At 42.1% G+C, this 22,749-nt stretch overlaps 1 protein-coding gene across 2 annotated transcripts in view; it reads left to right on the top strand.

Annotated features, from left to right (window-relative positions):
• CCDC198 (coiled-coil domain containing 198) overlaps positions 1–22,749 on the top strand; it is a 78,669-nt gene that overhangs the window by 36,574 nt on the left and 19,346 nt on the right. For both annotated transcript variants that reach the window (XM_073610709.1, XM_073610708.1), the window contains exon 2: positions 21,203–21,288. In XM_073610709.1, coding sequence (XP_073466810.1) covers positions 21,203–21,288 — 86 coding nt within the window. The remainder of the gene's footprint in view (positions 1–21,202; positions 21,289–22,749) is intronic.

Below are 22,749 nucleotides of genomic sequence, written 5' to 3'. Positions count from 1 at the left end.
CTGTGTGCACAGTGAGGGCAATGTGCAATACATACAAAATACAATACAATTATATACAGAACTTACAAATTTCCATTACAGTCTCCCCTCTTTTGATCAATATTTTGATCACTAACCATACCTGCTATAACCTTTAACCTGGAACCTCCACACGCTTAGGTGGAGAAAATAATAGCTGAGCAACTTTTTCATTACCAAATGACTTTTCATTGTGAAAAACAAATGATTGATAAGACATATTTACAGAGTACTGGCTGTACACTCCTGTGACCAGAATGGCCTTCTAGCTTAATTGTGGGCATGCTGACTTATCGGCATATGTAAACACAGACAATTCTACATAAAATGGAAGACATACAAAAGACAAAATATGACTTCAAAATGGCTGAACTACTTTTCAAATATATATATCCCGTACAATTAAAGTAATTTAATCAAAAAGTACCCTAGACTGTGATCACAAGAGGGAAACAAATCAAACTCAGAGATTTCTTTAATTTAGTCATTTTTGCAGTGTCTGGTGTGGATCCAGGTGACTTTTTCTTCACGTTTTGCAAAAACTGTACATGAAATAGATGCTGTATTGAGTCTCCAAACATTTCCTTATATATAAATGTCTCTTAACAATCCACAAGTCACCTGGCTTTAGTTTTAGATCCTTCCAAACTTTTAGGATCTGAAATTGGGGAGAAAACACATAAATCAGTTTGTCAAAAAACCTTAAAAGATCAGCAACATTATCTGTGAGATCCGAATAGAGGACTTCAGCTGCTGAGACAAAATATAAGCAAGTGAGTAACACACTCCCAAACAAAATCCCATAGGGAGAGAGTCCAACATCCCCCTTAGGGGCTTCATAAAATATAAGAAAACATTCAGGCAAAAGTTTTCTAGTTTCTTACTCTACTTTGTCCGCTACATTGTAGACAGTAAGGGGTGTAAAAACAAAACCTCAAAACTTCTATTAAGGACTCTCCTATAAAAAATGATTTCCTCTGTTACTCTCTGTACTTTCTGGCACTCTGTTCTTACAAACTACTTCTGATAACACTTTTTACTGTGGCCTTTGCAGTAGCATTTGCCACTGGACATCCAAAAAACATGTCCATACAGACAAAATGCATACTCGTAAGATCCTAACTTGGGCATCTGGATATATCTTTTTTGTAATCTCTGGGAGGGATGTTCAGCTTTTGGTAACACCTTTGGTAACAGGTAAAACAAGAAGTGGTATGTTATAAAAACAACTGTGGTGATCCCTGGCTCTATCCCACGCTCATTTACTAAGGCAGCCATAACTACTTGTGACTGATGACACGGTCCATGTGTCAAGCTGGAGGGAAAAGAGTGGCTGGCAGACATAAATGATCACCTTTTCCAAAGTCCTGTTTCATAAGAAGTTGCCCCCTGTGGACCACTTGTTCTTCTCATTCTGGGGTCCTTAAAGTTTAATTATTAATCCCAGCTATACTGGGCCAGAACTAGGGCAGAATCTGTGAGTTGCACAGACCCATCAAGTGTCCGGGGCTGTAATTGCAGCATCCTTAGTGCATCCTGGTCTGCTTCCATGTGTGAAAGTTAATATGGCTACCTCAGTAAGAACCTGGAAGGCTGAAAACAGCCGATCAAATTAACTTGGCATGCTTGGTTGGTTTACCTGCTGAAGTAAAAACAAACTTCTGGCCCTTTAAATGGAACCAAAAGCTCTCTATATCTCAACTATCTATATAAATATACATTCTTTTTATAGGGAGAACCCTCCCGCTACCTCTCGCAGGCTTTACTAAAACATGGAGCTCTGCTTCTTGAGCTGGGGAAAAAGGATCCAATGACTTTGAATACAGAGTATCCTTCTGGGTGATAAACTGCATACTCAAATCTACAAAAAATTTAATATCTGGGCCTTCAGGGAGTGTGTCCCGCACTGGGCTCACAGCAGCTGATTCCTACATCATCAATTTAACACACGTGTCTTCCTTTGTCTCCAGCCTCCTCCAATAGAGGCAATAAGGTGTCTGGATTCAAATGTACGCATTTTTCATTGTTAGATTTGTACATAAACAAACTCATATTTTAAACCTTTCATTAGACAGACATTTAGTTATCTGTATATTTGCTGCACAGAATGTCGGACCATTAAAAATTAAATGTTTGACCAAAACAATATCTAACTTTGTCTAATAGCACCTTTGCATAAAAGCTGCAGCTCTGATATATCGGGATGAACCCTTAATTACTGGGTCCAGCTTGCATAAATATATTACAATGGATTGTTTTCTATCACGCTGTTTGTGTAAGAACTCCAGTTTCATGTTTCAAAAGACAACTTCTTCCTGGCAATATTATAATAAATGATAACAATACCCTGCGGTCATGCAGAGATGCCCATAAATCCAAAATATTCTTCTGCTTATACCACTGTACTTATAAGAAAAAGGGGCACATCATTTCACAATCCACACATTCTGCTTTGGATTTCAAAAATAAAAATAAATAAAACAAAAGGATCAACAATCTGTATGATGGACCAGAAAGCATCAAAAACTATAAAACAACTGGCTGCAGGTGGCATCTATCCAAACAGGGTGTGTGGATTTGATGTGATGGGTCTGTTATATTTACATTCTATTTATTATAACTCTCACATCATGGACCGCACATCAAGTTGTTATCAAAAACCTTAAAATTTCATTTTTGTAGAAGAACTTCTTATGTATTCCATCCATCTTGACTTTGTTAAATATTATGGCAGCTTTATTCAAAATAACAACCTAATCTTAATCTTTTTTTTCTCTCAATAAGGGCTTTTTGTATAAATGTAAAATGACAAAATTGTTATCTTAATCTAAACTAATCTCATTCATTACAAATTTCCCCAATAACCTGGATTTCATTTCCAACCAAAGGTTGTCTAAAACAGTTTCAATATATCTATATTATTAATAAAATTGTTAAACTCATATTAGAAATTAATACTCATTATTATTTAATTTTACTTAATTTCCCTTTTTTAAATGCACTGTTTCCACTATCAAAGGATATTCAATTTGTGTAATACACGGGTAAATGTAACCTTCATTTTACCATGTTTGGAAAACAGATTCAAAATAATTGTGATCACATTGTTTACCATTAGATTTGTTAACCTGGCACATTTTGTTATAAATGTTTTGTCTAAAAAACAGAAATTGGCATGGTGTCCTTCCAGCTTATCACTAACCTTTCATCCCAGCCACATTTCTTTCATGAGAGCGCAAAGGAGGGGGTCACATCTGCGTACATGACACACACAAGCAATAGAACTAAAGGTCCCAGCATTCGCACACACATACACCAATATCTCTCTCACTTTCTTTTAACTCTCATTAATATTTTCCTGTCTAAATTCTACTTTCTTTATTTTGTTCAGATATCTTTTATATCTAGCTTCTATGATCAGACGGGCAGCCACAGTGCTCATCCCATCTTCCCTCTCTGACAACATATAAAGTATTCTGTTTTACCTCTCATTTCTCTGTTTCTGATTCTAATAGTTGTAGTGCCTGACCCCAAATTCATCCCACAACTTAACATGAAAATGTCCCTTTCTGTCTAGTGTTAATGTCACCCTTGATCCATCCTGCTCACATAGATAGCTGTTTCTCTAGCTGTTTACTCTGCATGATTCTTAGTCCCTGTGGACCTTGGTAACCCAGTTACCCATTGTGGATCCCTGTCCACTCTAACCATTAATCTAGGGGCTCAGTATAGGCGGAACCGCACCTTTGGTTAATATGTAGCGCTCCTCTTGCGCTGGGCATTTTTGAGGGTCTCTTACCCTTCATTCCCTTACTTAATTCAATGCCCATAATGACTGGCCAGTCTTCTCTCTTCTCTACTTGTGCCTATACCCTCTTGCCTCTAAACTACTTTATCTAGCAGATTTATTACATATACCTGTGAAGAGCACTATTCTTCCCTTTCTTAACTATAACACTCCAATGGACAATAGACAGGGACAACATAACATATAACCACCAATCAATACAGTTCGATTAAGGGGAGTAAAATAGGTACCCTTTGTCCCGAAAATGCCTTACCGATCAAGGAAGTCTGATAACTCAAATGTAAGCAAAAGGCTTACCTCAGCCGGCTGATTATCAGAAATTCCCGGATCGTCTCAAGCTCCTCGTTTCGGATACTCAGGGTCACCTGGAATCCCCTCCTCAGGCAAAGCTCGCCATGCTGACTCAGTTAAATTGATGATAGGCAACTCCTATCCTCATATTGATTAGTGGTTCCAAATTAATAATAGCTACTGCAGTAGGGAACAGACACAAAAGATACGCTCAGCATCTTTCCAAATTACTGTTCTGCTTTATTATGACGCAATTGAAGGTTTTTATGCACATGATTACGTAGGTATCACATTAATATTACAATTGTACATTTATGGTAACAAGGGGCATTACATAGGCAGGCTAATTCTAATCAGGACTCGAAAGAATGTAAACATGTACTGAAAACATTATTAGTGCTGTGTGCACAGTGAGGGCAATGTGCAATACATACAAAATACAATACAATTATATACAGAACTTACAAATTTCCATTACACAGGCAACAAATATTAAACTGTATTAGACCTCATGCACATGGACGTTTTAAAAAACCTGCTGTAAAGCTAGGTCCGACGCCTGGAAAAAGCGTCGCTAAAAACTCGATTATTACCGCGTTTTGCATTAGCGTTTTTGTGCGTTTTTTAGCGTTAAGTAGCGTTTTTTTAAAGAAAAACACATCTCTCAGCTATATGCACTCTCAAATTTCCCGCAATGCCACAGAAACCAAAGAAAAGGTGTTACTGAGCATGTGTCGGTGCCATTTTGGTAGGAGAGAGCATTTCAGAGTCTGTTTGAGTCTTTGTTCAATTTGTGCATTTTTCCGAGAAATATGAATCCTGTCGTCCAGAAGATCGATGAGGCAATCCTTCTGATTGTATTGCAGAGGCTGTGGAGAAGGAGACAGGAGGAGGAGAGAAGCAGCAGACGTCAATTTTGGGTGCATCCAATGCTATCCAATCGATTGTCTATGGGGTACTTTGCCAATATTTATTCCCAACTGCGCTCATATCCGACAAAATTCCTTAACTTTACAAGGATGTCTGTGCCGCTCTTTGATGACCTGTTGGAGAGGCTCAGGCCAAGGCTCACAAGGATGGACACTGTGATGCGTAGCTCTGTGTCACCGGAGGAACGGCTGCTAGTGACACTCAGGTAAGTGAATACACATATGGGTTATGGTTAGTGAATAGGGTTAGGGTTAGGAGATAGGGTTAGGGGATAGGGTTAGGCAACAGGGTTAGGGGATGGGGTCAGGGGTAGGGATTAGGGTTAGGAGATAGGGTTAGGGGTTAGGGTTAGGCAATAAGGTTAGGGGATAGGATCAGGGGTAGGGATTAGGGTTAGGAGATAGGGTTAGGGGTTAGGTTTAGGCGATAGGGTTAGGGGATAGGGTCAGGGGTAGGGATTAGGGTTAGGCGATGGGGTTAAGAGATAGGGTTAGGAGATAGGGTTAGGGGATAGGATTAGGGTTAAGGGTAGGGTTAGGACTTATTTTTATGCTTTTCTCTTTTAATAACTACATTTTTTATGTTATCTTAGGTTCCTTGCCACGGGACAAAGTTATTCCTCGTTGCATCATTACTTCCTCCTTGGCATCACAACGGTGTCAAAAGTAACAAAGGAAACGTGTAGCAATATGGGAGGAATTGCATGAAATTGTAATGCCAGAGCCAACAGAAGACATCTGGGAATCAGTTGTTGACACTTTTTGGGAGAAAACTCAGTTCCCAAATTGTATTGGTGCCCTTGATGGGAAACACATCAAGGTCAAGAAGCCTCCCCACTCTGGATCGTCATATTTTAATTACAAAAAATATTTTTCGGTGGTCCTCCTGGCATTGTCCGATGCACATCTTAAATTTCTTTGTGTTGATGTGGGAGCATATGGAAGCCAAGGTGACGCCCGCATATTCCGTGAATCGGCCTTCGGACGTCGTCTACATGAGGGACGACTCAATATTCCTGAAAGCAGGCCTCTACCCTGCACTGAGGAACCCAGCTTGCCATTAGTCATGGTGGCAGACGAGGCCTTTGGACTGGCTGAAAATGTTATGGGGCCATACAGTGGCTATGGACTCAGCCAACAACAAAAGATCTACAATTATAGGCTCAGCCGTGCACATGTTGTTGAATGTGCATTCGGGGTGTGCACTGCCAAATGGCGAGTTTTGTTTAAGTATGCAACTTGATGTTGAGAACGCCATTAAAGTCGTCCTGGCATGCTGCATTCTGCACAATTTTCTGCGGAACAGTGACAGAAATAATGTTGAACAGGAGCCAAGTAACCAACTTCAGAGGGTTCAATTTACGGACTTGCGTTCAATGGCATGTGTCATGAGCATTCGAAACCAATTTGCAGAATTTTTTGAATCCCCTGAAGGAGAGGTATCATGGCAGAATGATTATGTGTAAAAAAAAGTGGAATACATCTAGGTTTGCTTTCTTGTGTTTTTTGAAATAAAGCATTTCAAAATTGAAGTTTGTTCTTTTTATGTCCATTTTTCAACGATTGTTCAACAAGTCCATTTGACTCTGCCTTCGGGGTAAGCCTAGGCTAAGCCCAAAAAGAGCTAGCTTATGCTTGTCCGAAGACAGAGTATGAAAGAGTCCTTTGCACTCTGCCTTCGGGGCAAGCAGAGTGCAAAGGAGTGCTGTTGTGCGTCATATAAAACACAAATTGAAAAGAGAAATAACCGCGCTAAATATTGATGAAACATGTGAATTAATCTTGAAAACTTCCGTTAGAAAATACATATGTGTGTGCAAAACATTGATAAATAAAAAATGAAAAAATGCATAAGTCCATACATATATCTATGAATCAAAAATTAGTGTCCATATATAATGGATGGAAATCATTATGTGAAGTGATTATCCAAAATCAGTCCGAAAGAGACCCTTGAGTAAACACAACCAGACTCAGTGGTAAGGATGAAAGAGACACCGCATACAGTGATCTGCCACCACACAAATATTGCGCTTACCACAAGGCAAGCAAAAAACAGCCTGTATCTCGTCCTGGTATGGAAAATCCAGATGGTGTGCTTAGACTGCATGCAGCATGGCTAGAAGGATGTAGTAAGGACTCCAGACTTCCATCTCACAGGCATGTAAATAAAAAGAGACTGGCCATAGTGTAATACTGGCAAAATGATTTAAATGAAAGAAGGTAGAAAACTTACATTAGTACATTAAAATACAGCAAAAGAGAAACCCTTGAGTGAACACAACCAAACTCAGCGGTGAAGATGAGAGAGACACCACACTCAGTGATCCGCCACCATACAAATATTGCGCTTACCGCAAGGCAAGCAAAAACAGCCTGTATTCCGTCCTGATATGAGAAATCCAGCTGGCGTACTTAGACTGCTTACAACATGGCTCGAAGGATATGGCAAGGACCACAAATTAACATCTCAGAGGCATGTAGATAAAAAGAATGGGAGGTTCTGCCTTGATGAGAATCACCTGAGCAGATCTGCTCAGGTGATTCTCATCAAGGCAGAACCTCCCATTCAGGAAACAGTCTGGGGTAGAAGGACAGCACACAGCGATATCTTCTGAACAAAGTTGTGACGCTACTTGTATATCAAGACATCGCTTGTATATCAAGTCAAAAGTATTACACTATGGCAAGTTTCTTTTTATCTACATGCCTGTGAGACGTTAATTTGGGGTCCTTGCCATATCCTTCATATGGACTTATGCATTTTTTCATTTTTTATTTTTCAATGTTTTGCACACACATATGTATTTTCAAGATTACTTCACGTGTTTCATCAATATTTAGCGCGGTTATTTCTCTTTTCTGTTTGATATTTTGGTGCACATCTCACTGTTTAACTGCTGCTTTTGGGGGTTCAATATTTAGTGGTAGAGCAGTATATATCTTTTTGTTTTTGTTTTTAAAACACAAATTGAACAAATTTATTTTCAGTCAAAAAAAGATATTTATTATAAAAAAATAAAAGCTTTGGGATCACAACTGGTGATAGGTGATGGTGGATGCTTGATCACTTTGGGGATGTGGGGATTGGGGACGGGGTAATGCTTGGGTCTGGCGAACAAGCAAAAAATCCTACTGGTAGTGGGGTCCAGCATATTAGGGTTGAAAATGGGAGGTGGAAGGTGGAAATTCACCATAGGAGTGCGGGGTGTAGAATGAGGTCTGGGACGGGATAGGTGGTGGTTGGCGTAGAGGAGGGGGCTGATATTGAGAGGGGGTGCTAGCACTGCTGAGGTCCCAGGGGCCATCGGGGGATCATGAGAAGCATTATATGGATAGCATGGAGGTGGCCCACCACTTAGTGTTGCTAGTCGGTATTGCATAGCAATACCATAAATGCGATCCATACAATGCTTCTCTTGGTCTCCCTTGTCCTCCAGGATGTGGTATAGGCTGCGGCAGAAGCAGGCGCGTGGGTTGCTGGTATCCAAAAACGCATCCATACTGCGTCTCTCCTGCCACACTTCCTGCAGCAGTGCTAGCACTCTGTCATCTGCCTCCATATTGAAGCCGCCCCTCGTCTGACGTCCACGGCCACGAACACCACCACGACCGCGCTGCTCTCCACATTGTTGACTGGCAGTCGATACCGATTCCAAGGCCCTGGATTCCTGCAAAAGAACAAAAATGTTTACATTGACATGTACATGGACAGACAGACAATGAGATAGACAGGCAGACATAAGCAGTTACCTCATCTGTGCACTGAACACCTCCCTCACTCATTGCACGTGGAGATCCAGTGCTCACCATGGGACTGGTGGGTCTTTCAACCTCTGCCTCTTCTGCAGCCACCTGTCTTTGTCTAATGTTAGAAGTTGTCCTGCAGACAATACAAAATGAATAAACATAACCACTTCAGCCCGGACTATTTAGCTGGCCAAAGACCAGAGCACTTTTTACGATTCGTCACAGCGTCGCTTTAACTGACAATTGCGCGGTCGTGCAACGTGGCTCAAAAAAAATATTGACATCCTTTTTTTTTTCTACATATTCTTATATGTATTTAATGTATTATATGTATTTATGTATGTATGTATATAAATATGTATTCTTCTACATATTTTAGTTAAGAAAATTGGTTTGTGCAAAAGTTATAGTGTCTACAAATTAGGGGATAGTTTTATGGCATTTTTATTAATAATATTTTTTTACTAGTAATGGTGGCGATCAGCGATTTTTATCCTGACTGTGACATTATGGACACATTGGACAATTTTGACACATTTTTGGGACCATTGTCATTTTTACAGCGATCAGTGCGATTAAATTGCAATGATTACTGTAAAAATGACACTGGCAGTGAAGGGGTTAACCTCCTCCTCTCCGTGAGATGATCGCCGGACCCGCGGTCGGACTCACGGACCTCGCGATGGGAACGCGCGCCGCCACGGCGGCAAATTAAAAGGGACGTACAGGTATTTGTGCAGCCATGCCATTCTGTCTCCTACCCAGAGCTGATGGTAATAACCTATTCAAGGTATAGCAAGGGCTAATATAGTTGAGGGGTATAGCATCTGACTTTGGGGTGAGAGGTTATAGATGTAGGAAGAGAGGAGGGAGAAAGAAAAAGTAGAGGGGAGAAGAGGGAGGGAAAGAAAGGACAGGGTAAAGGTGGAGGGGGCTTGAGCAGACCTCGGTGTGACAGACCTGCAAGATGTGGTCAGGCTGTGTGTCCTGGTTGACCCTGAGGCGTCAACAAAGTTTTCAGGGAGTCTGAGGCACAGTAATCGATACAGATGAGCCATAGGATCCTAAATTTGTCAAAGGTGTCTTTATCAAGGGCTAACATCTCCTCCATGCCCATGATGTCATTGACTATGGAGACCCATAAGGCCAGGGGGGGCTAGTGGTAGTTTTCCAGGGATAAGCTGTCTGGTGGCTGATAGGAAGAAGCGCAGTAAGGTGCGTTTCTGGGAGGCTGTGGATTGGGCCCTTTTTAAATATTGGTGCTACATTGGCTTTTCTCCAATCCGGTGGTACCATTTCAGTCAGTAGACTGTCGGGAAAAATTAGGAAAAATGGTCTGGCAATTACTTGACTGAGTTCCTAAAGTACCCTCAGGTGCAAGCAATCTGGTCCTGGTGGTTTATTAATGTTAAGTTTCCCAAGTCTAATTCTAATTCTGTCCTCTGTTAGCCATGAGGGTGCTTCCTGTGATGTGTCACGAGGATAAACACTGCAGTTTTGGTTACTGAAGCCCCCCGATTCCCTCGTGAAGACTGAGGAGAAGAATAAATTCAATACCTTCGACATCTCCCCATCCTTTGTAACCAGATGTCCTTCCTCATTCTTTATGGGGCCAATATGGTCTGTCCTCCCTTTTTTTACTATTTACATACATAAAGAATTTCTTGGGATTTTTTTGCTCTCCTCCGTATTCTATCTTAGCCATCCTAATTGCACCCTTACATTTCTTGTTGCATTCTTTATAAAGTCTTAATACTGATGATGACCCCTCAAACTTGTATTTTTTGAAGGCCTTCTCTTTTGCTTTTATACGCATTTTTACATTGGAGTTAAGCCATCCAGGACTTTTGTTTGCTCTTTTAAATTTATTACCCAATGGGATGCACTGGCTAATGCCCTATTTAATGTGCTCTTAAAGCGAACCCATCTCTCCTCCATGTTCTTTGTTCCTAAGATTTTATCCCAATTTATGCCTTCTAGCAAGGTTCGTAGTTTAGGGAAGTTGGCTCTTTTGAAATTCAAGGTCTCTGAAATTCCCACAAAATCCAAATCCTCCTTCTACAACAGTATCTCTAATTCACCCATCTTGTCCGCCAGGCTCCTGGCATTGATGAACATGCCACGTAGTTTAGACCGGTCGCATACTATCCTCTTATTGGGTGTTCCAAGATTGCAACTAGGATTTGTTACTATACTTACCTTGGCTTTATGTGCTTTAGTCAACCTACCACTATTGCCCCCAATACTACCCTCTGGACTATGTTCCGCGCTGACTATCTCTATCTCTGGACCCCCCCCCCCCCGTCACCTAGTTTAAAAGCCCGTCTAACTTTTTGGCCATCTTTACTCCCAGCAGATCTGTACCCTCCTTATTTAGTTGCAGTCTGTCCCTTCTATAGTACTGGTGACCGACTGAGAAGTCGGCCCAGTCCTCCAGGAACCCAAACCCGTTGTTACTACACCAGCTCCTCAGCCACTTGTTTACTTCCCTAATCTCCCTCTGCTTTTCTGGTGTGGCTCGAGGTACCGGTAGTATTCCTGAGAATACTACCTCAGAGGTCCTTTTCCTCAATTTAGCTCCCAAGTCCCTAAAATCGTTCTTTAGGACACTCCAACTGCCTCTGACTTTGTCATTGGTGCCAACGTGCACTATGACAGCCAGGTCTTCCCCAGTCCCTCCCAGTAATCTGTCCACCAGATCCGTGATGTGCCGAACCCGAGCGCCCCATAGACAGCATACAGTTCAGCGCTTCAGGTCTTTGTCACAGATTGCCCTCTCTGTCCTTCTAAGAATTAAGTCCCCTACCACCAGAATCTGTCTATCCTTTCCCTTTGCTCCCCACCCACTCTCACTGGAGGAGTTCTTCCCCTGGCAGCTAGGAGAGTCCCTCAGCTTCAGCAGTGCTGGTCCCTGACTGGTTTCACCAATGTCACTCAATGGAGCGTACTTATTGGGATGCTCCAGCCCCGGATCAGCCTCCCTGGCACTTCCTCCCTAACGGCACCTACCGGGTACGTTCCTGGCTCTCCTTTAGTATGGAGGGTCTTCTCAGTGCTGACAGTTGCTTCCCTAGTTTCAGTTCTACTGCTTGCAGAGATGCTAGCCCACCTGGCTGCCACCAGCCCACCTGGCTGTTTTCTCTTCCCAGTCCTCCTGACTGTCACACACATGGAGACTCCCCAGGGCAAGGTTGGATGAACACTTGGCACACCACTGTCTTTAAGAGAGCACTGCTACAGCTGGCAGTCTTTCCCCTACTCACTGCCTCTCCTTGCTCTCTCTCTGCTGCCTCTTCAGTTATGGTCCCTCCAACTGCCGCCTGTGGTGGGATACCAGGCCATCCTCATGAGCTCCAGCCTGAGGTAAACCCCCTCCCCAGCAGGGGTCCTTCAAGGGCCACCGACAGACTCCCTTCAGCATTGCTTCGCCATCTTCCACTTGACCCTCCTACTGGCATGGTTCATGTTTATTTAAAGGCTTCTTAGTTCCCTGACAGGCCCGTAACCTGGGGATTGGCTAAGGGCCCCTAAATATTCAAGGCAACCCCTCGTAGCCTCCACCCACTATCTTCCAGAATGTTCTCCAACATTCTAGAAATGGGGGGGGCACCAGAGAACTGCCAGAATGAGTCATCAAGCTTTGGCCTCTAATAACCCTGACCCAGATTCAGTGATTCAGGTTTATCCCTTGGCCAGACTATGGTTTGATTACATCTCTAATTCTAGTAGCACACATTAGAGGGTTCTACATATATAAAACATCAAAGGATTGTGGCAAAAAGAGAGGGAAGTCCTCCACCTTCACCTCGGCACAGCCTCTTGCCCTGAATTGTGGACCACCTAAGATATAAGGGGTTAAACAGCGCTCAAGTAACCACTGCAGACCATCAGATTTAGGCAAATTCTATAGGGGCTATGGCTTATACAAAGTCTTCACTTTCAGATAGTCTACGACACATGACGTCACCACACACGAGGACCGTAGCCATGTTGCTGGTTTGACATTTTTAAATTTTTTGATGACATGCTTGTTTTATTGTGAACAATGTATTAGTATTGAGTATGAGTATTTTGGAGTTGTAATAAACATTGAATTGTTCTTTATTACTACACCATGAGGCGGTTCTGTTCTTCTTTTTCATTTGTATGGGTTGGTGGCATGAGTTTTGGAGTGACTATCTAAGAGTGAGGACTCCGTACAAGCCATAGCCCCTATGGAATTTGCCTAAATCTCATGGTGTTCAGAGGTTACTTGAGCGCTTTTTGACTGCTTATATCTTAGGTGGTCCACAATTCAGAATAAGAGGCTCTATGTGCTGAGGTGAAGGTGGGGGACCGCCCTTTCTTTTTGCCATTATCCTGTGATGTTTTATATATATCTGAGGTGCCTTCTCTGTTCCTGGCTTCAAGGAACTCTTTATAGACTATTGGGAAGGCCTTTCTTTACTTATTTTAAAAAAGTGCTGCATTTTATTTTAATACAATCATGGATAGCAGTAAGATTAATATAGTATGACAGAGACACAGCAATTATATTTCACAATGAAATTCCTCAGTTCACAGGGCTAAAATATATTTATATATATCAAGGAACTAGACTGAGTCAAATAATTAGTTTCCTCTAGTAGATATCATAAGCAAATATTTTTAAGCCTAGCAGACAATTAATCTGCTATTATCAGACTGTACCTATTGCTCTTCTGCAGTAGGAAAAAGAGGCCAAGTCTCAATAAAAGCTGCGCCAATACGGCTAAAATGTAATCATCTAATCCCTAGAATTTATGAAACCAGGAGCGTGATCTTTCATTAAACAAGCAAAATCTATCGTAAGTGGAAACTTACATTTAACAAGCAAAAATCATCTAGATAATAACATACCATTAGTTACCCTCAGAAGTAAGATGGTGGTGGATGACTTTGTATGGATGGATATAGCCTCAAGATGGATGCCGATGAAGACGATGATGATGATTATGAATGAAGCTCAATATGGAGTCTGATAAGGATCGATGAAGCTCAAGATGGACTCTGGTAATTAAACCTTTGACTGATCATTCAAGATGAAGCCAATCATGTCTATAAGCTTAGCTTTTTATCTTCACAAAAATTGCCTTAACTAGGGATCATGCCAGAGGGTGTAGTTTGGAATATTTACCCACCGCTGATTGGAGGGTAATATTACCGATTAACCTCTTCCCACCTGCGCTATAGCTGAAAGACAGCTACAGTGCAGGCTTACATTGCTGGGAGGCAAGCCCTCTGGATTGGAATAAAAATCAATGAGTGATGTTGCGCTCTAGGTATTAGCTAAAATAATAATAGTGGATATATAATAAGGCACGTATGGAATAAATCCTAAACGCTAATTGTACAGTACTAGAGAATAGCCACTATAAATGAATAAATATAAAGTGCAAGTGATAAAAGTGATAATAGTGAAATACAATCTTCGTATAGGCTAATATTAAAGTGATGGAAAAGTCCACATAAGTAAATCTTCAGATATAAATATTAAAGTGCTACTAGTATAAAACAAGTCCATATAAGAGTGAACTGAAGCCGTGAAGTGCTGCTCCAAATGACACTCTGTGCAGATCCAAAAATTTGTGACTTGGTGACTTGGTGATTAGTTTCTTCAGTGCAATTACACCTCTGTGTAAGGTGGTCCCTTACCTTACCGCCATAAGTTAACAGCATGAGGAAGTATAAAGCTGACCAAGGTAGTCCAGGTTCCTGCCATAGACAAGTAAGGGTTTCTCCTCTGTGTAACTCAGCGGTAGGAATAAAAGAGGAGCTCCAGGTCCAATGCAGTGTACAGAGGAGAAACTAGATACGTTTATTACAAAAGCAGCCGATTGTCAGGGCTGGGCTCAGCCCTTCCTTCTCAAAGCTGGCCGCTCAGCTGTTGGCTCATTGCCAGCTTCTTTCTTTCCACAGTGACTCACCTGTTAATGATATTCTGCTCGTCAGTCTTGCCTACTTAAGCCATCCAGCCCAGATGATCTCTGCCTTCGCCTTGGTCACATCTCTAGAGACGCTCTCCTGTGTTCCTGTTAAATACTTGCTTGGCTGACATTCCTTCTGGCTCTAGATCCTGCTTGCTGTTCTACTACGCTCATCTCTGGCTTCCTAACATTTTGGCTTGTCTGACAATCCATTCCGGTTCCTGAACTCTGGCTATGTTTTGACTATGTTTACTCTGTTTACCTTTTTATTATTATTATTATTATTAAACAAGTGTGATTTAACGGTACTTCTGCCTCAGTCCGATTCATGGTTTCTGACAGTAGGTCGAAGGCCATAAATTCAGAAGATGCAGTGAATCCACTTGTTGGTAATATTTTTTCCAGTTTGGATGAGCAGGATTACCGCATGGATCAGTTTGCCATGGCGTTACAAATGCTCCTGAGTCCCACGGCTCACCTGGAATCTCCCACTCTAGCTGCTCCGATACAACCTGTGTTGCAGACCGTCCCTGCTGCTGCTCCAGTCTCTGTGCAGGTACCCACCTCGAGTATTACCTCTATAAGAGATATGTCCGGTTCCGTTCCACTTCCCCATCGATTTGGGGGCGATCGAGTCCAATGCAGAGGGTTTTTGAACCAGGTTGAGATATACTTTGAGATGCTGCCCCAGGTGTTTCCCACAGACAGAAGCAAAGCAGGTTTTGTGATATCTTTGCTTTCTGAGAGAGCCTTGGCCTGGGCAAACCCTCTATGGGAGACACAAAAACCTGTTGTCTTGAGTTTTCCCAGAGTTTGTGGCTTCTTTTAAAAGGGTATTTGACGTTCCCGCATGCTCCTGTCACGTACCTTATAGTGGAACCCGAGATGATGAGGGTGGCCTCTTGCACGGTTCCTGACCAAGCACTCCTGGTAGTGGAGACAGGGACTGCTAGGGCAATGGAAGGGCGCAGGCACCTGGCAGCTGTGGGAGCGAGATGCAGGAGTACTTGTCGTGGTGGCAAGGAGGCTGATTACAAGTCTTGTTTAGCGGGAGCCGGGCAGACAGGCTCAGAATCAGGATCAGTTGCAAAGTCAGGAACAGGCAGAGGTTGGTAATGTGCTGACAGTGGGGTATCCGATCAAGAGGCAGAGTCGTAGTCATAAGTCAAAGCCTGTGTCATTAAAGCCTGTGTCGTCGGGCGTCAGTGCAAGGTCCCTCTGATCCCTACAGCCGGATCTCTCATGCAAAAAAAAAAAACAAAACTCTTCCCCCTTCCTTGTGCCTTGTTATGAGTTACTCCACTTTCACATTGTTAATACTGCTCAAGTCTGATGGTGTCTTGCGCTGGCCCATGAGAGATGTGGCTGAGCTATAGCATCTTGACATGAAAATAATCTTGCATATAATGTAACTTGTTTGGCAACTATATTGTAAATAATTGCATGTGTCCCACTCCCTCCATCAGTGCCAAGTGTGAGCTGTACTGACTGTGAACCTGCCATATTCCCTGTACACTGCCTGGGCTATGGAGTACACAAACCAGGGACGTGTAGTCAGGGAAGGCAGGTGAAGCAAAGACTCATGTGGCATTAACATAAAAACCATATCATCTATGGTTCAGAAGATACGGGGCTCCTTGCACAGCCTGTCAGAAGCTAAATACAGAGCAGCCAGGTTAAATACAAGCTGGCACACTGTTTGCAGCAGACTGAGAGGATGAGCTCACAGTGCCTTTTCTCACTTCTTGTCAGAGGCACTGAGCTCAATGGACAGCTTGGAGCCTTGGGCCAATGATAAAGCACCATTGGCCTAAGCTGTCCAATAAAAATGCTGCAGTGGAGGCACGCCTCTCACTGCAGTGTCATAGAAGGGGAAATGTGTCTAAAAGACAAATGCTCCCTTCCAGCCCAGCCCTCTTAACTACAAGAAAAAACATGGGTTTATATGTATAAGATTTACCAATAATTCCATGTTTTTCTCACACAGTTAAGAGGGAGAATGAGAATCTGCTGCTGCTGAAAAGGTACATGATAAAGCATGTTATAAGATAATAATTTATTATTTGTCCATTTACTGTTAAATTACTGGTTTAAAGTTTTAACTTCAAACTTCAGTAATTTGTCCATTAATCCAACTGCTTGAGTACAGTTTTTGAAAATATACTAACTTACCTTAAAAATAATATATAATAATTATTTTTATATTACTTACTTATGGTAATTAACCACTTGCCACCCAGGCCAATTCTGACACTTCTCTCCTACATGTAAAAATCATCATTTTTTTTTCTAGAAAATTACTCAGAACCCCCAAACATTATATATATTGTTTTAGCAGACACCCTAGGGAATAAAATGGCGGTCATTGAAACTTTTTATGTTACACGCGTTCAAACACATTTTTTTTTTTTTGGATAGAAACTGTTTCATGAATAAAAAAAAAAACTCTGAAGTTAGCCCGATTTTTTTGTATAGTGTGAAACATGATGTTACGCTGAGTAAATAGATACCTAACATGTCAAGTTTTAAAATTTTGCACGCTCGTGGAATGGCGCCAAACTTCAGTATTTAAGAATCTCCATAGACAACGCTTTAAAAGTTTTATAGGGTACCTGTTTAGAGTTACAGAGGAGGTCTAGTGCTGGAATTATCGCTCTCCCTCTAACGTTCATGGCATATGTAACTTGTGTGTATCTGGCTCTGATACTAGCCAGTGCCTCACCTCACCAGCCACTGACTTCACCGCATGTCCCTGACACAAACATGCATGTCCCCAGATGATAAGACTTACCTACAGTGGGTAGCAGCAAGGAACACTCACAATGAATGTCACACACCCTCCTCTTCGGGGGGGGGGGGGGAAGCTGTCCGGTCATGGGCTTGGGACTATGGAGGAAGAAGAAGAGCTCACTCCCCACTAGCAGCAGCTTCTGAGGTGACAGGAGAAGAGCTGTCAGCCTCTGGCACCGTTATCTGCACAAACAATTTGCCAGCCGCCACCGCACTTTCCTGACTGAAGCTCTTCAGGAACGTCTGACACTCGGGATAAGTAGCAGGTGTTTGCAGTTGTCTGCCGCGGCAGCCGCACAGGCCCCCTGGAGCAATTGCGATCCCTGAAGTTCCCGCCACTGCTGGAAATGCAGGCTGAGCGGAGGCGAGGCAGAGTTGTGGGGGCGAGGCAGAGTTGTGGGGGCGGAGACAGGGCTAAATACTACGTGTAAGAGGTAGAGAGGCACCAGAGAAATGCGAGCAGAACGGGAAGGTGCATGGAGGGTGTGGATGGTGTTCGGAGTCCAGGACATGGAGCACAGGGGTCTGTCTACAGAGGCGAAAGGGGCATTTTACTGCCCCCCTAGCCTGGGGCCCTAAGGCGGCTGCCTGTGCTGCCTTATGGTGGCGCCGGCCCTGCATACATGTGTTGTATCGTTGCAAACGTCTGAGCGAGGGAAATAATTCTAGCACTTGTCCTCCTCTGTAACTCTAAACTGGTAATCTGCAAAAATGTTTAAAACTTTGCCTATGGAGAATTTTAAGTACCGTAGTTTGGCACCATTCCACGAATATATGCAATTTTAAAGCGTGACATGTTAAGTATCTACTCAGTATAACATCATCTTTTAAATTCTATCAAAAATTGGGTATTATATTGTGTTTGTGTGCAATAAAATTCATTAAAGTGTATTTTTTCCAAAGAAAAAGCGTTTGAAAAAGCGCAAATACTGCATGACATAACAAATTGCAAAACCCATCAATTTTATTCTCTAAGGCCTCTGCTAAAATATACATATATATATATATATATATATATATATATATATATATATAATGTTTGAGAGTTTGAATTTTCTTGCAATAAAGGTCGATTTTTACATGTACGAGAGAAGTGTCAGAATTGGCCTGGTTAACAAGTGGTTAATATTTTGTAGTATGGAGCATAGCTTAGAGAAGTTGGCTCTTTTGAAGTGGTCCCGAACCTGGTCTTCTGGGGTCCCTCGGTGGCTGTCTCGGCTCCCCCCTGCAAGGACTCAACACTGTCATGCGCGCTCCCTCGCATGGTGTTGAGTGCTTGTGGGCGCGCTCCCGTGATACAGCCGGCGGCCATAGCCGCTCACTGTATCACTCGGCCCCTCCCCCTGGTGCGCCGCGTCATTGGATGTGATTGACAGCAGCGCGAGCCAATGGCTGCGCTGCTTTCAATCCATCCACTGTAACCAATCAAAGTCCATGCTGAGCGGCGAAGAGGATGTTGGGGGCGAGCGCGGGACTTTCGAGGGGTCAGGTAAGTAAAACGGGGGGCTGGGGGGGCCGGTATTGTCAGATGTTTTTTCACCTTAATGCATAGAATGCATTAGGGTGAAAAAACTTTTACCTTTACAACCCCTCAAGTTGTCCCATAAATCCACATCTGCGATCAGATCTGTGTTATTTGTAATTAGTCGATCTATCAGAGCATTATTGCTAGTTGGGGCATCCACCAATTGACCCATGAAGTTGTTTTGCGAGACATTTAAGAAATGGCGAGCCTTAAATGAGTGACCTCTGTACGCAAACTTCGTGGGGAAGACAAATAATTATGTAACACATTTGTTTTTGCTCTATCTGAAATTCAGACCAGTTTTTCTCAAAACCATATTTTATAGTTTAGAATCAGAGATCATATGTCATAGAGGCTTTGACATACTTCTGTTCTCTGACTGAATAGAGAACTACATGGAAATACATGGTAAATGGCCGCGATGTATAGTATGAGTGACACTTGTCACCAGTGTATATCTAAAATTTTAAATACACTCTGCGACAAGTGTCAGAGGAATATCTTGATATAAATAAAAAAATATAAATATTTATGAATGGAGCTTTTCACAAGGTATTTTAAAAACTTTTTTTAACGAGAAAAAACCCACACTAGACCCCAGGGTCCCCTAAGCAATTGGGTATTTTATTTAGGGGTTAAAGTCCCTCAACTTTTAGAACCCATAGGGGCATGGAGATTTTTCAGGGTGGCCACCACATATACACGTGTGTGTATGTATATGTGTATCTTCACAGAGTGATGCATATGTAAATGAGCCCTTACTGCTTTATAAATACGAGCTATTAATATGAGCTTGTCTAAACTATTGAAGCAGATTATCTAACTCACCATTGCCTTTCAGAAACCAAACAATCAACTTTGGATGAAGTTTTCCTATATATATCTATATAGATATATAGATATCTATATAGATATATAGATATCTATATCTATATCTATATCTATATATATATATATATCCAAAAGTATTGGGACGCATGCCTTCACATGAACTTTAATGGCATCCCAGTCTTAGTCCATAGGGTTCAATATTAAGTTGACAAACCCTTTGCAGCTATAACAGCTTCAACTCCTGTGGGAAGGCTGTCCACAAGGTTTAGGAATGTGTCTATGGGAATGTTTGACCATTCTTCCAGAAGCACATTTGTGAGGTCAGGCACTGATGTGGAAGAGAAGGCCTGGCTCGCGGTCTCCACTCTAATTCATCCCAAAGGTGTTTTATCGGGTTGAGGTCAGGACTTTGTGCAGGCCAGTCAAGTTCCTCCATCCCAAACTTGCTCATACATGTCTTTATGGACCTTGCTTTGTGCACTGGTCCAAATCATTTGGTGGAGGGGGGATTATGGTGTGGGGGTTGTTTTTCAGGGGTTGGACTTGGCCCCTTAGTTCCAGTGAAGGGAACTCTTAAGGCATGAGCATACCAAGACATTTTGGACAATATCATGCTCCCAACTTTGTGGGAACAGTTTGGTGATGGCCCCTTCTTGTTCCAACATGACCACGCACCAGTGCACAAACAAGGTCCATATAGACATGGATGAGCAAGTTTGGGGTAGAGGAACTTGACTGGTCTGCACAGTCCTGACCTCAAACCGACAGAACACCTTTGGGATGAATTAGAGCAGAGACTGCAAGCCAGGCCTTCTCATCCACATCAGTGCCTGACCTCAGAAATGTGCTTCTGAAGGAACGGTCAAACATTCCCATAGACACACTCCTAAACCTTGTGGACAGCCTTCCCAGAAGAGCTGAAGCTGTTATAGCTGCAAAGGGTGGGCCAACTCAATATTGAACCTTACAGACTAAGACTGGGATGCCATTAAAGTTCATGTGTGTGTAAAGGCAGACCTCCCAATACTTTTGGTAATATAGTGTGTGTGTATATATCAAAATCCCAAACCCAAAATCTACTTTGGGTGAAACGTTCATATATATATATATATATATATATATACATACATATATATATATATATATATATATATATATATATATATATATATATATGAATGTTTCACCCAAAGTAGATTTTTTGGTCTCTGAAAGGCAATGGTGAGTTAGATAAAATGTTATATAGTATGATGATTAATCTTTATTACTTTTAAGCGATAATGGTCTGAACATTGTTTTCTTTCTTTGTTTAAAGTACACAGGCCAATTTCTTTTGATGTTCCACTGGAAGATGGTGACACAACTAGTATAATAAAGAAGCATCCTCCCCGACGACTCCATGTAAGATGAATTTACCAGACTGTTTCTTGTATTTCATGGCTTTCATCTTCTACCTAAATTTTCTACTGTAAAATGTTTGCCTCTATGATATGTGACTGGCAGTCAGGAAGAACCCTGGACCAAAGTAAATCTAAGCTCTAGCTGGGTCACTGGATGATATTTAGTTTGCTAAAGCACTCACCCAGAAGCTCAAACATGTGCATCTCAGTTATATACGTGAACCGTTTGTATAAATGTTCCTCCAGAAATATAAAACAGTAACTTAAAATGTTTCAATAACTAATTTACAACTATATTGCAGGTCAGGCAATTTTACAGGCCATTCAGAAACATGCAGCTACCTGGTAATGTAGGCTGTGGCTATAAATAACTGGAGCCAACTAAATATCCCATTTGGCTTGGAGGTAGGGTCTTTGTGTAAACACTTACTAAACTGAGTATGTTCAGAGAGGATAACGCAAACTGACAGGCTCTGTCAGTGATTTGATCAAACTGCTCCTGAGAATCAAACTGGCAATCCTAGGTGAGCAGAAACATGGTGGGTGTTAAGGCAGAATTGTAGCATGGCCAAGGGTAGGCAGCTCTTGCCATAATGTGCAAATATACGCAGCACACTTGTACATTATGGCGGAGTTACCTCTAAGTTTGCCCCCTAGTAGTGGGTTGTTTAGCCAGTTCCCATGCCAGAGGGCCTCTAAAACCATTCTCATCTGCTGGGGAACTCCTCACATGCCACCTTATGTCCAAAGAGCCACCAGGAACTCATACGAATTGTCATGCACAAGTCATATACGTCAGGCCCGTATGTCAGGCCCAGTGTATCAACCCTTACACTGGTTAGACATATCCCAGCTCTCCTAATAATGGAATGTCTAATTGGTGTTTACTTTTCTAAATGCTTTACTTAATTGTTGTTCCAGCAAGTGGAATAACAATTATCCAGATAGGAGATCACATCATCCTGTACAAAGGGGTTGGTTGCCAGTACTCTGAGTCTCTGCATGGTTAATCTCCCAATATATCACCTGGGGGGATATTTCACAGGCCCAAGCTGAGTGAGGACCACAGATGGGAAGAAGTCCAGCACACACTGCTAACCCCCTGTTTCATGCATACATTAGTGAAGGGCTTTTCCTAATGTGAAACTAAACCTAATTTTTAAAAGACTGCGAGCAGGCAACTCCTTATTGCAGAAGAGACATGCTAAATTTTTCTGCAATAACACACACCTGCCTGCTTGCAGTCTTCTATTAAATACACACCTGGCACACTATAGCCAATTACTTTGTAAAGGCATGGGTGGATGTCATTCTCCCGCTGGCCAATCAAGGGGCTGAATACCCGGTACCTGGAAGAAGATGACAGTGGCCAATGAGGAATGTAACTGCCGCATTGCTGGAAGGTGAAGGTAAAAATTTCTGGAGGAAGGGCTAAAACCTCTGTCAGGTTTTTTCTGCCTAT

Source organism: Aquarana catesbeiana, linkage group LG13 (assembly GCF_042186555.1).
Source record: "Aquarana catesbeiana isolate 2022-GZ linkage group LG13, ASM4218655v1, whole genome shotgun sequence".
Lineage (NCBI taxonomy): Eukaryota > Metazoa > Chordata > Amphibia > Anura > Ranidae > Aquarana > Aquarana catesbeiana.
The sequence above is the reverse complement of the archived record's forward strand: the minus strand, read 5'-3'. Positions and strand labels throughout refer to the sequence as shown.